General features: G+C 57.1%; 1 protein-coding gene across 1 annotated transcript; it reads left to right on the forward strand.

Moving 5' to 3' along the window:
- The first annotated feature begins 7,940 nt into the window (after positions 1 to 7,940).
- On the forward strand, positions 7,941 to 13,684 carry LOC768760 (protocadherin delta 1). The gene is made up of 4 exons (XM_001231878.7): positions 7,941 to 10,962; positions 11,934 to 11,992; positions 12,089 to 12,177; positions 12,391 to 13,684. Exons 1-4 carry the CDS (start codon positions 8,482 to 8,484, stop codon positions 12,648 to 12,650), a joined length of 2,889 nt encoding a protein of 962 aa, XP_001231879.4. The 5' UTR covers positions 7,941 to 8,481; the 3' UTR covers positions 12,651 to 13,684.
- The last annotated feature ends 2,667 nt before the right edge of the window (positions 13,685 to 16,351 follow it).

The raw sequence follows: 16,351 nt of genomic DNA on the forward strand, positions 1-16,351 counted from the left end.
CCTTTGGTGGGAGTTTGAGTCCTTCTTTGTTTTGAGAGCTGCTGCCTCCCGCTGAGAAGAGCTGCTGATGTCTCCTGCGGTGTACAGAGCTGGTGGTGGCCTTCAGGGGTGCTCCGCAGAGGCAAAGGCAGAGCTTGCCTGTCCTTTTCCTCAGGGGTACTTGCTCAGCTGCCAGCTCCCCCCTCTGCAGGCAGTTGCTGCCATTTTTTTTTTGCATTTTAACATGGTTCTTCAGTTGCATGTGAGAAATAGGGAGGGGGAGAGAAGGGTGGACAGAACTGGGGACCTGCATTTTCATTAGGCAGGCCAAGAGCAAACCAGGCTGCATTCCAGAATTTACCAGCCTTCATATATCAAGGGCCACTTTTACCCTGTCTGCTGGCTGTCAGTGTCATTTCACCTCTGCCCTCCTCTAAATCCTCTTCATTTCTGCTTTTATTTACTTCAGTCAAACCTTATGTGACTCATTTCCGTCTCCAGTTAGGATTTATGTTTTGCGTGGCTGGGTTTTCATAGCTCTGTCTTGCTCCCTTTCTCTCCCCTCTCTTTTATGTACGTTGATGAGATCCTTGTTCTTGCCCTTCTCTGTACTTTTATGAAATTTCCGACCCGAGGAAGGCTGAAGTGTGTTTAGCCTGCTCTTTCTAATACATCTAGAACAAATCCTGTAATGCTCTGCTGCTGTTTTAATTCCTTAATCTTAGACTGCTGACAGCTTCATTGCCTCAGGTCTTTCCACTTCAATTCAGATTATAATCCCCGTTGAAGATGCTATTGAAATGATATATAGCCAGTCAGATACAACTGTCCTTGGAGATTTGACCCTTTTAACTTGGCAATCCTCAGACTTCAGCAAACACTCCCTGAGCACTTGAGCTGGAAGGCAACTTTCATTCCAGCCACGTACCCAGTGCTGCTCAGACTGCAGCACGTGGCTCCTGCTGAATGGGAGAGAGAAGACGCTTGTGCCTTTGTGCCCTCTGGGGCAGCAAAGGGATGCTGCCATGGTTCTGTTTCATGCACATTAAAAGTTTAGGTTGTTTCAGACAAGATTTAGTAGCAGCCATTTTATCTCAGCCACCAGCTCTGCAGACAACCAGACCCTCGCTGCAGCCTGAATTAAGATGATTGGACAAATGCTTTTGGGCCATGTCGTGGTCCAGCAGAGCCCTCCTGGGGAAAGGACAGAGGCTGCTCGGCACCCTTTGGCTTTCCCAGTTTGTGACTTTGGTTTTCCCATGGAGCACACAGCACACACTGTGGTGAGGGGCTCCTGCATGTCCTTCTCTCTTTTCCAGGTCTGACAGAGCCTGCAGCTCTCCATCGCTCTGTGCCTCACATGGGAGATGGGGGAGGAAATCCCTCTGCAGTACAGCACAGTAGGAGAGGGCTCTTTTTTCTTTTTTCTTTTTTTTTAAACAGATTCTGTCCCAGCCCTCAATTAAAGCCCCTTCCCTAAGCTGAAGCCTGGGGCTATTTGCAGCCTTGGACCAGACCCCCTCATGGCACTGACGTCTCAGCACCGCCGCTGGTCCCTGTGCCGGGGCTGCTGTCCCTGTCCCGGGGGGAGCGCAGCTCTGCCTGCACGCGTGCTGGGAGCGGTGGTGTGTGCAGCCACAGATACAAGCTGCTGCCGGATTCCCAGCAGCGGGAGCTGCCTCTAGCCAAGGATGAAAAGCTGGTTTCATGGGAGGAAATAATATTTAGAGAAGAGACAGATAGCATTCCCTGCACACTTTGCATTAACTCTTTGCTCCCACTGCTGCTTGGTGCTGCTGTGGAGTCTTAATCCATTGCCCTCTGCCCCCAGCACTCAAGAAGCATTGTCCTTGGCTTTTCACTAGCACTCTCACCTCATGCTAGTCTATGAGCTAGGTGGTACTGGATATACCCTTGCAGATGTTGAGGTTTCACCAGGAGGAGGTGGGTCTCAGCTTGGCCACTCTCCCTCCCTCTCCCTGCCACCAGCAAATGGTGCCTGGCTGCTCTGTGCCTTCTGCCTCCCCCTTTGCTGTCACCCCACCTGCAGCCCACTTTGTGCAGCCCTTCCATGGGTTAGGAAGGGCCCAGCTGGAAGCTGGCAGGGGAAGGAGGGGGTATTTCCATCAGGCTCAGCACCTCAGAGGAGGGTGTGATGCCCCTGGCTGGGGTGGTTGCTCATAGTGTGTAGGATGCCACTGGACCACCATGCACCTCAGCACAGACAGACAGGGAGCTGCTGCCAGCCTCAGCCTGCCCATTGCTGCTCCATCCCATTAAACATTGATGGCAGTATTTGGAGAAGCACTCAGGCAGCACGGCAGACCCCAGATAAAACAAAAATCCATCTTATTCTCACATCTCCTCTCCCAGCCTTCTTCCTCCCTGATCTCACATTAGAGGGTGGGGACTGAAGCCTTCCAGAGAGGCTGAGCACCACACACGATGTGGGGCTGCCTTCCCCCTTCCTTCCTTCAGAGAAAAACAGGAGGCTGCTGTGCACCCCATCACTGGAGGTGCCCAAGGCCTGGCTGGATGAGGCCCTGGGCAGCCGGATCTGGTGGGGGACACCCAACCCGTGGCAGGGGTTGGAACTGAACGACCTTTGAGGTCTCTTCCAACCCAAATATTCTATAAGTAGGCAGCCTCTGTGGCTCTCCCATGCCACCAGATCTGTGTGTGGCTGGAGGGCTCCATGGGTTCGTGAGCATGAGGGGGTGTTTCTTCATTGCAAGCGAAGCAAAAACCATCATCTTCTGGAGAGCACACGGCCCCAGGCTGGAGAAGGGGAAAGATGGGGAGGAGTGGAGGAGCGTGGGCCACAGGGCTGCTCTGGGGCAGCTGTGCTCCCAGAGCAGATTTCAGCTGGTGGCAGAATCCAACCAAACCCCACCTGTGTGGGTGCCTTCAGGGCTCCTTGCAGGGCAGGAAACGGTCCCTGCTCACAGCAGAGCTATCCGCCGGGCAGCCTGGAGCCCAGCAATGTGGGATGCCTTTGTCCCTCCTTCTCTTTCTTTTCTACCTCCTCCGCTTCCAGCCTTCTGTGTGTGCATCACCCCCTCCCTGCCCACAGCTCCTGCCTGGTTTTCCCTCCCCTCCCCAATTATGTCCTCCTCACCCTTCTCCTCCCGTGCTGCTCCCCGCACCAGCACTGCTTCCCAGACTCCCCCACTGTCACTCCCTGCTTCTCCACATGCCCTCCTCTCACTCTCTGTCTCCCCTTCTCTGACAGTTTGGGGGAATCTGTCTGTGTCAACGCACGAATTCCATTATTTATTGGCTGAGTGAGGCGAGGTCCTACACTCGTCTGTAATTGTCTGCAGATCAAAGCTCCTGCTGATGGCAGCTTCGCCTTCCCACAGCAGAACGCCACCCCCAGCCTCCCGGGGGGGTCGGACTCGTGTGTGTCAGCACCCTGGGCGACTGATCTCCCCGACAGAGAGGAAAGAAGTAGGGCTTGTGGGGGGGGGGGGAGGAGGGGGGGGAGAGAGGGATGTGCAGAGCTCCTGGGAGCGGGCGGGGATGCTGGGGGCATTTCAGGGGGCTGTCCTCAGGGGAAGGGGGAGGTAGGGGTGGTCCCTGACCTGAGAGTGAGGACATGAAAGCAAGTGAAGGGGGAACTGGGAAGCTGAAAAATTCCCATGGCTGTTCTGTGCTGGAAAAACTGGAATTTCCTCTCCAGAGAGGAGTCCCCAGAGGTCCGTGGTGGCTCCACGGAAGCAGATGGCTACAAAAGAAATGGGCATGGAGAAGAACATGCCTTTTTTTTCCTGCCTTTCCTTCCTGAAACAGATAACCTAGCCCAGAGAAAGGGGGCTTTGAAGTGAAATGCAGACATGTGTTTGTTGCTCGGGTATAGATGCAAGGAGGTGCGTGGGGAGTGGGCAAGGACATGTTGAACCCAACTCCCACGAGGAGAGGAGAGGTTTCGGGTTCTAGGCCCAGGATCAGGGTGCTCCACCAAGGGAAGCTGCTGGAGTTATGTTAGTGATGACCCATAGTCCTTTGGGAGCTGGCAGCATGCATCCTTGTGGCTGCAGGAGCATAAAAAAGAGCAGGGCAAATTTCTTGTAGCATCACTCACAGAGTGGGGACACCTGTCGTGGTTCCTATGCTGGAGGATGTGAAGTCACTCTGAACCCCTCTCCCCAGGGACAGTCTCCCCATGTCATCCAGATACTCTGAGGAACCTGAGCCTGATGAACACAAATCTGTTCTACGTGGATCTGAGGACACCATTGGCAGTCCAGAGAGCCTGATCCCCTCTCACCCATCAATACACTGAGCTGTCTGCCCCACGGGGGTCTATGTGCCTGCAGCTCTCCTCTTGCCCCCAGCATGTCCTCCTTGTGACACCTCCCTGGCACTGCAGTCAGTCCTCCTCCTTTCTGCACAATTGAGGCAGCTTCACTTCAACTTCCCCCTGGAAGTTATTGTTCCAAGCCTTACATCACTTGTTTTGTTTGTTGGTTGATTTTATCTTCTGCCAAAACTTGGGACACAGGCACTGCATGCAGCATTCCAGGACCCCACTGCCTGATAGAGGAGGGGCATCATTTCTCTTCCAAAAATCTTACCACTGCCCACCATCTAATCCCCACTCACCGAGCTCTTCCTTCCCAAAGCCCCAGGAGAGGTGATATTCTCCCAGGTTATTCTAGGGGAAACCTCCCAGAGGAAAGGACAAGTCCCAGGCCCTGGGGTAACGGAGACCCAGCTTTTCTCCTTCTGCTTGGGATCGGAGCTAATTCCAGAGGAAGAAGGCAGCAGCTATGGAGTGATCTCCCTGTGCAGTCTTGGGATTGCAAGAACATCTCTCCCCCTGAAATGGGAACAGAGACATTGGCTTTCTGACTTGCCATGAAGTTCGTGTCCTGTAGAGAGGATGCAAGAAAGCATTACTGACATACCCTGGGCATCAGTGCCTCTCACCTTGGTGACCACTTCACCTCTGATTGGGGTGGGCTGTTACAGCATGAGACTCCCAGAATCCCATAGCAGTTTTGATTACTGTGGACATCTGGAGGTCTCTTGTCCCAGGCCTGCCCAGAGCAGGGCTGGTAGATCTGGTGTATCAGGGCCTCATCAAGGGTGGAGATTCCTAGCCCTGCCAGGTCCCTGTGCCAGAGTTTTACCACCCTCACAGTGAAGCTCTTTTCCCAGTATCTAACAGAAATTTCCCCAGCCCAGGCTGTGCCCACAGCTTCTCATCCTGTCTCTGTGCACCTCTGAAGGGAGATAGGCTCCATCTTTCCTTTATGGAAACAAAGAGGGCAGTTAGATCCTGCTCCTTGCTCTCTTCTCCAGGTTGATGCAGCCTCAGCCTCTCCTCAGGGCACTGCTTGTATCGCTATCAGTGGCTGCCACTGCACTTGCTCCGTTTCGTCAATGTCTCTCTCATACTGGGGATGCCAGCACAGTTGTAGCATGACTTGATATATGTTTAATGCATCACATCCCAGCACTCAAGGGCGGGCTGGGTGCCCCACCAGCACTGATAGCACACTGAGATGGCCACCAGCCCCTTCAGGGCACTGGTTTCTCCCAAGGGATGGCAGGAGCAGAAGCTTCAGCAGGGGAGGATCCTGGCGGCTCCCAGTAGTCAAGCCCCTGGTGTCTGACCCTGTGCTGCTCATCAGCGGTAGGCCAGTGAGCAGTGGGCTCATTCCCAGCTTCCAGCAGGAGCCCTCACTGTGCTTTCCCTCACGGGCAATGCAAACTATAGCTGCTCTCGTTTCCAGCAAGAAGGGAGCAACAAACCCATACGCATGGCTGGGCACACGGGTGCCTTGGGGAGCTGGGGGAGGGGATATGAAGTCTGACGGACTGATTTGCTTTCAGACCCTTCTTCTGCCCCAGAACGTGGTGGGCAGGGACGTGGAGTGGCAGTGAGGCTTGGCGCTGGTGGGCAGTGGGGTGCTTCCCCCCCCTTTGCTCCCTGCGTGGCTTTTCTGAAGCAGTTCAACCTGCGGCATCTCCTGCTGCATCCCGTCCCGATCTGCCAGCCGCCCTGCCAAGGCACATCACTGCTGACCCGCGGCAGCCGGCCACCCGCTGCTGTGCCAAGGCATCTCACAGAAAGCCAAGCCCCCCTTCTTGTGGCATCCAGCGCCTTCCCAACCGAGCTTCTAGCTGTGCTCTGGCTCCTTACCCCGTGAGAACCGGGGCGACGGCTGAATGCTCCCCTGGATGAAAGGGAGAATATAAAATCTGCGGGATGTGAGCGGGGTGTTAGGAGGGGTGTTGGGCTGTCCCCGTGCCATCTCCCCCATTCTGCTGTCCTCTGCCACGACCCCTCCCCCCTCCCCAAAAGGTCTCTCTTGAGTCCTCATCCCTCCGCAGCACCCACAGTCACCCCACAGCCTGTGACATTTTCCCCTGGAAAGGGATATTGAGGACAACCTTTGTCTCCCCCCCACCCTGCGCAGCCTTCCCTTTTGGCTTTGGACCACTGAAGTCCTGGGTGTGGGGAAGAGAAGAATCTGGAGGGGCTGCAAGCAGTGAGAGTTTCTATTGTTGGTAAAGCACAAACATTGGGTTGGGTTGGTGGCAGCAGAAGGACACCAAAGGAGGATTGGGGTTGGGAGGGGGGCAGGGTTTGGGGAGGTGGGGAAGAGAGGCTAATGGGGCTTTCCCATCCCTTAGGGGAGAAAACAAGGGAGAAGAGGGGTAGATTCCTCCCCGCCGCGCCAAAAAGGAAAAAGTGATGAGCTGCACTGGGGGACATCGCATAGCAGAGCTGGAGAAGCATAAACAGGACCGAGCCGAGGGGGGCGGGGGGAGGATTCAGCCCGGAGCTCATCGCACCCGAGGGGAGGAGAATGAATATTTAAATCTGAATTAAACAAAAGGGTGAAAACAGCTCCGAGGATTTCCCGGAACGCACTTGGTTGAAAACGGGAATGGGAAAACGAGACCCCCACACATCCCCTCCCTGCTCAATACCTCTCTGTCCTAAGCATTTCTCCGAGCTCTCTGGAGCGTCCCTCCCCCGTCCGTCTTAGCTCCGGTAGCGCTGGGGGAGATACAGATCTGCGATGTGGGGGGCGTACGGGAAGGGAGGGGTGGGGGAGGAGGGCGGACACGGCCGATCAGGGACGAGGGGACAGATCAGGGGCTGTGGGGTCACAGCAGGGATAAGGAGGATCAAATGGGGAGGGGTGGCCCTGGCTCGGAAGATGGTGCAGGGAACGTGCCGGCAGCGATCGGCGCTTAGGATACAGCTTGGGCTTCGCTTACCAGGAGTCGTCCCGATCCCACTGCTCCCTCTCGAGTCCGAGCCCACGCGTGACCCGGCGCCACCTCTTATCACCCGTCCGCCCCGCGCTGCCACCCCGCCCTTCCCCGCTGCCTTCCCCGGCAGCCCCACGAGTCCGCGTCCCGCGTGGATCGCGCTGTGCTCCCGGGGTTCATCTCCCCCCTCTCCGCCCCACAACGCCCCCAAGCCCCGCTGCCTGCGGGATCGCTCCGCACACCGCCTCCCACGCGGGACTCCCCGGGGCCGCCCGGTGCCTCCAATTCCCTTCCGCGGGAGCCCGCTGGGGACCGGTAGGCAGAGACAAAGGCGGTAAAATATCTGTGCTCAGCTCAAGCCGCTCCGAGCCCCGCCGATCCCTTAACTAGATCGTTAGGGGATTATCCGGGACCTCAGCACCGGGGGGCGGCTGTCCGCGCCGTCCCGCTAACGGGCGTCTGCGGAGCTACGGGAGAGAGAGCGCAGCGAGGATCGTCCACCGGGTCCGGTACCGGGGCGGGGCGGGGGTCGTCCTTCGGAGTTCGGACGGGAACCGGGGCTCTGTCCGCGCCCTCCTCCCGCTCCGGGGCCGGCGGAAAGTTTGTGCCCGTGTCCCCGCTGCAGGGGGGAGCCCGGAGCTCTGATCCCGGCGGGATCGCGGACGGGGACCGCGAGAGGGCTGCGCTCGGTACCGGCGGGCGTGGGGCTGCGGGCAGAGGGGGTGTTGGGGGCGGAGGCAGGCGGCGGCCGGGGGGGTCTCTCAGTGCCTCCGCGCCGATGGGCTCAGCTTTATCCGAGGCTGTAATCCCCCTGCTCCGGTAATTAAAAACTCCGCATTACAAGGAAAACGGTGTGCGGGGAAATGTAATCAAGTCTGGAGGGGCTTAACCATCTGCTAAAGGTTAGGACCGGCACGGAGGGGGACGCAGCCGGGGGATTTGGCAGCCGCTGCGATCCGTGCTCCTCTTAATCTTACCGCGGGGACGAACGCTGCAGCTCCGGGGTAACGCTGGCACCCCGGGCCGGGGCAGCGGTCGGGCTCACCGGGGCTCCGCTCTCTTTTAGCGCGGCGTCGCCTCCCTCCGGTGTCAGCCCCGTCCCCGAGATCGGCTCCGGCGGGGAAGGGGTTAAGCGGCGACCGCGGCGGGGGCCGGTACTGCGGGGTCGGAGCACCGGGAACGGCCCTCCCCGCCGACCCCGGCAGGTCGGAAGCCCTCGGGAGCACGAGGACGGGCACGGCGGGTGGGTTCCAGGGGGGTTGTGGGGCCATGCGGGCCGGAGCAGGCTGCGGGAGGGGGCAGCTTTCCCTCCCCTCCCTCCTCCTCCTCCTCGCCTTCCTGGCCGCACCGCACTTCACGGGTGGGCAGCTGCGCTACGCTGTGCCCGAGGAGCTGGAGCACGGAGCCTTCGTGGCCAATCTCGGCGAGGACCTGGGGCTGGATGTGTCCACGCTGTCGGCGCGGCGGTTCCGCATTGTGACCGGGGCCGGGGTGAGGCAGCACCTGGAGGTGAACCTGGAGAACGGGATCCTCTTTGTGAACGAGCGGATAGACCGGGAGGAAGTGTGCGAAACAGGGGGCACCTGCTTGCTCCACCTGCAGCTGCTCGTCGAGAGCCCTCTGGAGCTGTACCGTGTAGAGGTGGAGGTGTTGGACATCAACGACCACGCTCCCACCTTCCCCTGGCAGGAGTACGTGCTCGAGGTGGCTGAGTCCGCTGTGCTGGGTGCCCGCTTCCCTCTCGAAAGCGCCCAGGATCCTGACGTGGGCACCAACTCGGTGCACACCTACCAGCTCAGCCCCAACAGCTTCTTCTCACTAGAGGTGCACACACGTAGCGACGCCAGCAAGTTTGCAGAGCTGGTTCTGGAGCGTGCCCTGGACCGCGAGCAGCAACGTACACACCGACTGCTGCTCACCGCGCTCGATGGTGGCATCCCCAGGCGCTCGGGCACAGCCCATGTCCTTGTCACTGTGCTGGATGCCAACGACAATATTCCTGCCTTTGACCAACCCTCATATGGAGTGAGCCTGCCAGAGGATGCCCCCGCCGGCACGTTGGTCATCCAGCTGAATGCCACCGACCTGGATGAGGGCCCCAATGGGGAGATTGAGTACTCCTTTAGCGGGCATGCGCCACCAAGTGTCCGAGAGCTCTTCCGTGTGGAGCCCCGCAGCGGGCAGGTGCTGCTGAAGGGCCCCCTGGACTATGAGCGCGCCAGCCTGCATGAGCTATATGTGCAAGCCAAGGACCGCGGGCCCTCGGCGGTGGCTGTGCACTGCCGGGTGCTTGTGCACCTCCTCGATGTGAATGACAATGCACCTGAGGTGACCCTCACCTCAGTTTCCACGCCAGTGCAGGAAGATGCCCCACCAGGCACCGTCATCGCAGTCATCAGTGTTCTGGACCGGGACTCCGGGGACAACGGGCGTGTGAGCTGTGAGCTGAGTCCCAGTGTGCCCTTTGAGCTCCGCTCCTCCTTCCGTGACTACTACACACTGGTTACCACGGAGCCACTGGATCGGGAGGCGGTGTCTGAGTACAACATCAGCATCACGGCCCGGGACATGGGATCCCCTGCCCTGCTGACCCGCAGCACTCTCACTGTGCCAGTGTCCGACGTGAACGACAACGCCCCGCACTTCCTGCAGCCCTCCTACAGCATCTATGTGATGGAGAACAATGCACCAGGGGCCTCTATCTGTTCCGTCAGTGCTCTGGACCCCGACTGCCAGCAGAACGCCTACCTGTCCTACTCCATCACTGATGGGCACATCCATGGCATGCCCGTGGGTACCTACGTGTCCATCAACTCAGACAGCGGACACATGTATGCCCTACGCTCCCTCGATTATGAGCAGATCCGCAGCTTCCAGATCCAGGTGCAAGCGCAGGACGCGGGCTTCCCCCCGCTCAGTGCCAACGTCACCGTGCACATCTTCGTGCTGGACCAGAATGACAACGCTCCCGTCATTGTGTCCCCCATGCCACGCAATGGCTCTGTGGCCACTGAGCTGGTGCCGCGCTCTGCTGGGCCTGGCTACCTGGTGGGCACAGTGTCGGCAGTGGACGCAGATGCAGGGCTGAACTCCCGCCTGTCATACCAGCTGCTCCAGGCCACCGACTTCACGCTGTTCAGCCTGGCACCAGACACAGGTGAGCTGCGCACCCTCCGCTCCTTCCTGGAGCAGGATGCGGCCCGGCAGCGCCTGGTGGTGCAGGTGAGGGATGGAGGACAGCCAGCACTCTCAGCCACTGTGTCCCTCCTGCTTTCCGTGGTGGAGACCATGCCGCAGACTCTCTCTGACTTCAGCAACTTCAGCCTCCCTCCAGAAGCCTCCTCCTCCTCTCCACTCACTCTCTACCTCCTGGTGTCCCTGGGCTCCATCTCTTTCACCTTCCTGCTGGCCATCCTCATCCTCACAGCCATCCGATGCCGTGGGATGCGTTACCCCTGGCAGGGTGACAGTTGTTGCTGCTGCCCCCGGACCAGGCGCTCTCCCGATGGCCTCAAGACATCCAACCTGGCATCGCAGCCCGGTGCCAGCGTGGCTGCCCACCTTGATGTGCCTGATGGTGGTCCCCCAGGCTACTGCTACAAGCTGTGCCTCGGGCCTGAATCCGCCCAGAGCGACTTCATGTTCCTCAAACCCTGCAGTCTGCCCCGCAACAACGAGAAAGGCCCTGGGAACCTGCCTGCTGCTGGGAAGCGGTCCCGGCCAGGGCAACCCCTCCATGGCCCCAAGCAGGTGAGGTAGTCTCAGGGTTGGCACTGCACTTCTCCGTGTCCCCTACACCCAGGGGTCTCACCCCTCAGCCCACAGGAGGAATCAGGTCCTCACAGAGGATAGGTCAGGCAGTGGGGATGCTCCACTGAGATTCCCCATGAGGAAAAGCAGGAGAGAGATGGAGTCCACTCCCCACCACCTTCTGTGTGCATTAGAGGCCATGGAGTTGCTTCAGTGCCTGGGCTGGGGAGAGTGAAGGACCATCTCCACACCAGGACACCTCTGTGCTCCCCCATGCCAGGGGCTGCAGTGGGGAGCAGGACCCACTCACGTCCACATCCAGGCACCGCTGTCATGAGCTCTGTTGCTGGGGAGGGAGTGGGGATCTCAGGGTGGGGTTTTGATGTCAACATTTGTTAGATATTGAAATCAGGGTTGTCTCATTTTCCCAGTGAGAGGCTCTGTCCAAAACATGATTGCAAGGATGGAGAGTGATGAAGCGTCTAACCCACTTACTTTGGACTTCTAATGAAACAGCCCTGCAAGGAGAGTGCAGGACTCACTGCCAGCAGGCTCTCGCTCTTTGTCTTCTTGCACCACTGGCCTTGTCTGATGTGTTAATGGGATATTCCCCTGGTAGCTTGCAGCTTCAGGTCATTGCGCACACTGCCCATTCTGCACCCTCAACCCAGGTGCCTGAGACCTGGGTAAAGTCATCACCATGCCTGTATAATAGGATTTTTAGAATTAAAATCTGCTCTCTTTCCCCAGAGCAGAGCTTGGCAATGAAACATCCCACACAGGTGGAGAGTCTTCCTCTATGACAACCCAGTGCCCTGGGTGCGGGGCCCAGACAGGAGAAGACTGCATTAGCTCTGCCTCAGTTTCCCTGTCTGTAAAATCAGATCTTCCCACAGGAAGAGGAGATGGAGGAGATGGGGCCTTGCTGGTTACTGAAGGCTAACAGACATTTCCCTTTGCTGTGTTTCCAGATAAAGCAACCCAACACAGACTGGCTGCCCCCCACTGTGCAGAGACCTGCGTTGAAGAGGTACAGGACCTGTGGGCACAGGTGGAGGGGCTGTGGGGATGGGAAGGCTCCCGTTGATGTAGCACTGAATTGATCCTTTCGGTCTCTTCTCTTTAGCTCCCAGAGCCTGGAGGACGTGGGGGAAATCCGCAGAGCCCTGCAGAAAGAGCACGAGAGGCTGTGTACTCTGGTGACCCCGGTTGCTGGTCAGTATGGGGGTGCTGGGGTGGGAGACCAGAACCAGACAATGTCCCTGGGGGAACACAGCGCTGCCCTCAGCAGTGTGCGCAGGGATGCCCAGGGCTCTGGGAAGGAGGGAGGGTGGTGACACATGGGTGTTCTGGGATGTGGGTGTGACCGTCCCCCTGAAAAGGGGTGCAGATCCCAACAAACCATCCTCACACCCATCTTTTCTCCAGAGTTTCAGAAGGCCTCAGCGGGCACCAACAGCGTCTGGGCACCCCAGTACGGCCCCTTGTACTCGGGGCACATCCCAGCCCCGGATTACCAGCACAATGTCTACATCCCTGGCACCCCGACTCTGCTTTCCAGTAAGGATGGCCCCCTGGTTCCAGGCCGTGAGAGCAAGAACAGCTTTTCCACCTTTGGCAAGAAGAAGAAAATGACGACATACTACGATATGCCTGACAGCGTGGTTATCAACAACGACCTGAAATAGTGTCTGGTGCCGGGCCTGGATCACCCACATTACACTTTACTTCAGCTGCTGGGTCCATCTGCAGCACACAGCTCCATGCACGGACTGCTCCAGAGTTTGTAGGGCTGCCTGGGGGTGGGGAAAGGAGTGAGAGGATGAGGCAGGATGGAAGGGGGGGAACAGGCGTTTCTCCCACCTCTTGCAGAGCTGTGTTGGCAGCAGGTGCTGCTGGGGGTCCAGGTGGGCAGATTTCAGCAAATCTGCCTTGAGTTTACCCATTCCCATGTCCCCTTTAGGGGCAATCTGTCTCTGTAAATGTTGTCACTTTGTCTTGTCTGGCTGTGTGAATGTACTGTGCTGCATGCCTGTATTACTGCCCCAGGAAGCAGGGAGATGTACAGAGACCAAGCGTGGCATCAGTGGGGCAGCAACCAGTGCCCTGCTCCTGGGACTCAGTGGGAGGTGTTGTACGTCCAGAGCTGGTGTCTGGCTTCTGAGTGCAAATCCCAGCCATTATGTGGGCTTCCCTTCAAACTGCTGCCTGACACATGCAGAGCTGTGAAGTCCAGGATGCAGCCGTATCCTGGATGCTACTGGTCCCTGCTCTCCAAGCAGCGCAGGATGGCCAGAAGGGCTGTTGGAGATTCACAGGGTGAGGACCTGCTGGATAACTCCAAGACAACATCATCTAAGAGGAAGTTTCCTTCTTCAGAGGAGTCCCAGCATGGTGACAGCTCTCTCCCCTTCTCCTGCTCTCACTTGCATCTCCATTTTCCCAAGTCCTGAGCACCTTGATTAACCCCACCTGTGCAGGACACGCAGCTCCCGCTGCTCTCTCTCCTCTACAAGGACTTCCACCAGGCTGCCAGGAGCCCGAGGGCCGGGCTGCAGCCCCAGAACCCCACACCTGTGCACCCGCTCTGTCTGCCAGCATTGCCGATCGCTCGCCTGTGACCAGATAGCTCGAGTCCAGCCCATCTGTGCAGAACAAGAGAGCTCTTTCTAAAGCAAGTTTCTTTCATGATGTCTGATTTGTACCAATAAATGGTATTTTGCTAGCTCACCCTGCCTGCTGGCTGTCCTGAGCCCCATCTGCACCCGGTGGCAGGGACCATCACTGAGATGCAAAGCAGGATTCAGCTCCAGCACATGTGCAGACCCTATGGCTTTCTTCACTGCTGGAGCAGCCTAGGGAGGGTCATTCATTCCTTTCACCCAGAGGCTGGGGGCTCAAGGTCCCCTCTTGCTGCACTCAGGCCCACCCAGGGCCTGGCAGAAAAGCATGAGTAGCAACAGAGATGCCTGGAGCTGCTGGGGAGGGGGGTTGGATCTTGCTATGAATTACTGTTATAATTCTGCATTGCTTTCTACGGCCCATTTCAGCTTTCCCCTAGCTGCTCGCTGCCCACCAGCTTGCTGCAGGAATAGGAGTGCAGGAGGAGATAACCTGCATGTGTCTGGGGGGCAGTCCAGGGGGGAACAGGGAAGGCAGCAGCAGCTGGGGGTTCCTAGCTGGAGGTGGGAAGGGGCTCAGCTTGGGGTGAAGTGCAGAAATGGCCACACTGTGGCTGTTCCTTCTCCTGTTCCTGCTTGTTTGGGGATAAGCCTGAGGAGGCTGCAGTGCAGCTTTTGGGATTAACCCAGAAAAGTCCTTGTCCACATGCAGGTAATGTGCTCTTGGGTGGGAGGGGGCAGGAGCACACTGAGGGGCCTGTGGGAGTCAGAGCCCTGGAAGAAGTGGGCTGTGGACATGAAAGGGACCTGGTTGCTGCTAGTGCTTCCAGTCCCAGCTCGCATCTGCCTGGCTGCAAGCAGATGAAAGATTCCCTGTCCCAATTAGAAGGTAGGATGAAGGATTTGTTGCTGCTGAGTGGATTCTGCAATGGCCTCTGCAGAGTGCTAAGGGTAAAACAGAACCCAAAACAGCTGCTGCCTGAGACCCTGAATAGTATTATCCTGTTTCACTGCTTCAGAAGACATAAGAATTATGCAAAGTGATACAATAAAATTAATAACAGCCTCAAGAAGCAATAAAAGCATCAAATGGACTTGACTCCCTGCGGGGGCAGCAAGCATCTCCCTCTCCCAGCTTAGCTCCAGTAATAACTTCCCTGCCGTTGTCAGGTGGTACAGGCCAGGCATTAGGAAAGTGCTGCAGCCCCTCTGTGTGCCCAGTGCATGAGCCCCACGGCACGCTGGATCTAATAACACAGAGCCATTGCGTTGTATTGGAGTTGCAGACGTTGCATCCCAAAAGGATGTCTCAAAATTGAGTTCCCAAATCGTAGGCATTGGAAATGGACAGTTTGCACAGTGGCATCTCACCCAGGAGAAGCCATCTAGACATACACACACATCTGCACCTCCTGCTGACCCCAAGCATGCATCACGGCTCAGCTCAGGTCTCCTCTGAGAGCTGTCTGGGGGTCAGCCCAGCCCTGCCCCAGACTCCCACCTGCCCAGAGCATTCTCTGCTTTGTTGGAGGAAATCCAAAATGGTTCAATTCCAATATCAATAAAAGGACAGACTTGTCATAGTGGAGATAGAACTTAAACCTGATGGCATCTACAGCACTGTCCCATCCACAAAGGGCATGCCTGGTCAGGATGGTCAGCCTGACAGCTCTTCCTCCTTTCACATTCTTCCATAGGGACAGGCAGTCATTAAAAATGCAAGCTCTCTACCCTACAACCAGTTATTTTTACAACTCTTTCTGTGCTTACACTCCCGCACAGCTCATGGGCATTACCTGGTTTCTGTAGTCTGGTAATGCATCAGGCATGAGAGCTGCTTCAGAGACATACTCAGTGCTCTCCATCCATACTCTCCACTCATACATCCCAGGTCTTTCAGAGATCCAGAGGCAAATCCTGCTTTCAGGGACCTGCCAGCCAGCCTGAGATGTGCATCTCCAACAGTGGGAAAGCTGCCATGTGGTGCCGTTGGCTGCAAAGTGCTGCAGGCTGCGTTAGGCAGCACGGAGTGCTTCTGGGCACTGGCTCAAATGGGGCTTTTTTGTGCTCTCACTCTTGCTGAATAGACTCTTTGGATAGAAACATTACTATATCTCTGTAATGACTTAAAAGCGTATAGCAGAGAGACAAATTGAATCCAGAGGCAGAGAAAAAAGAGGCCAGAAAGGGCCCAGAGGGGCTGGTGCTCAGCTCTACCCCAGTATGCAGCGCATGGAGCCGAGCAGCATCCAAAGAGTCCTGGGAAACCTCCATGGGGAGTGGGCAGAGCCATGGACACGTGTGCACTGCTCATGCAGGGTCACTGGGACCTCAAAGCCCAGGGGAGCGGAGCGGTGAGTTCTGGATCAAGCCCAGAGTTGTGGACTCATGGTTAATCCCCATCTCCAGTGAGGCTGGGCAACATTTTCTTGTGTTTTCTGACCTGAAGATGTCGCTGGAATGATCGTGCCTCAATTTAGCTGAGAATGGATCCGGGCCCTTCCTGATTTCTTTTCAGATTGCCTCAGTGTCTTCACCACCTCTCCAGGCTCACCCTGCTGAGCAGCATGCTGCTACTGCCGCATCCCCCTCCTGCCTCCTTTTGTTCGGCAGAAACAAACATCCTCCAGCTTTTGTCATAATAATTTTGCCTCTGCCACGCTGAGAGATGGTCTGCACGACTTTTGTGTGTTGATTTTCTCTGCTTCTTTGCACCTTTTTTTTTTTTTTTAACTGCTCTGAAAACATCAATTCCAGCTTACTCCGCA

The sequence above is a fragment of the Gallus gallus genome, chromosome 13, assembly GCF_016699485.2.
Source record: "Gallus gallus isolate bGalGal1 chromosome 13, bGalGal1.mat.broiler.GRCg7b, whole genome shotgun sequence".
Taxonomy (NCBI): Eukaryota; Metazoa; Chordata; class Aves; order Galliformes; family Phasianidae; genus Gallus; species Gallus gallus.

Excerpts from the sequence above, each read along its gene's own strand:
- LOC768760 (XM_001231878.7), top strand. The coding sequence starts at position 8,482 with ATGCGGGCCGGAGCAGGCTGCGGGAGGGGGCAGCTTTCCCTCCCCTCC. Across the intron at positions 10,963-11,933 it reads CCCTCCATGGCCCCAAGCAG|ATAAAGCAACCCAACACAGA; the intron begins GTGAGGTAGTCT and ends CTGTGTTTCCAG. Across the intron at positions 11,993-12,088 it reads CAGAGACCTGCGTTGAAGAG|CTCCCAGAGCCTGGAGGACG; the intron begins GTACAGGACCTG and ends TCTTCTCTTTAG.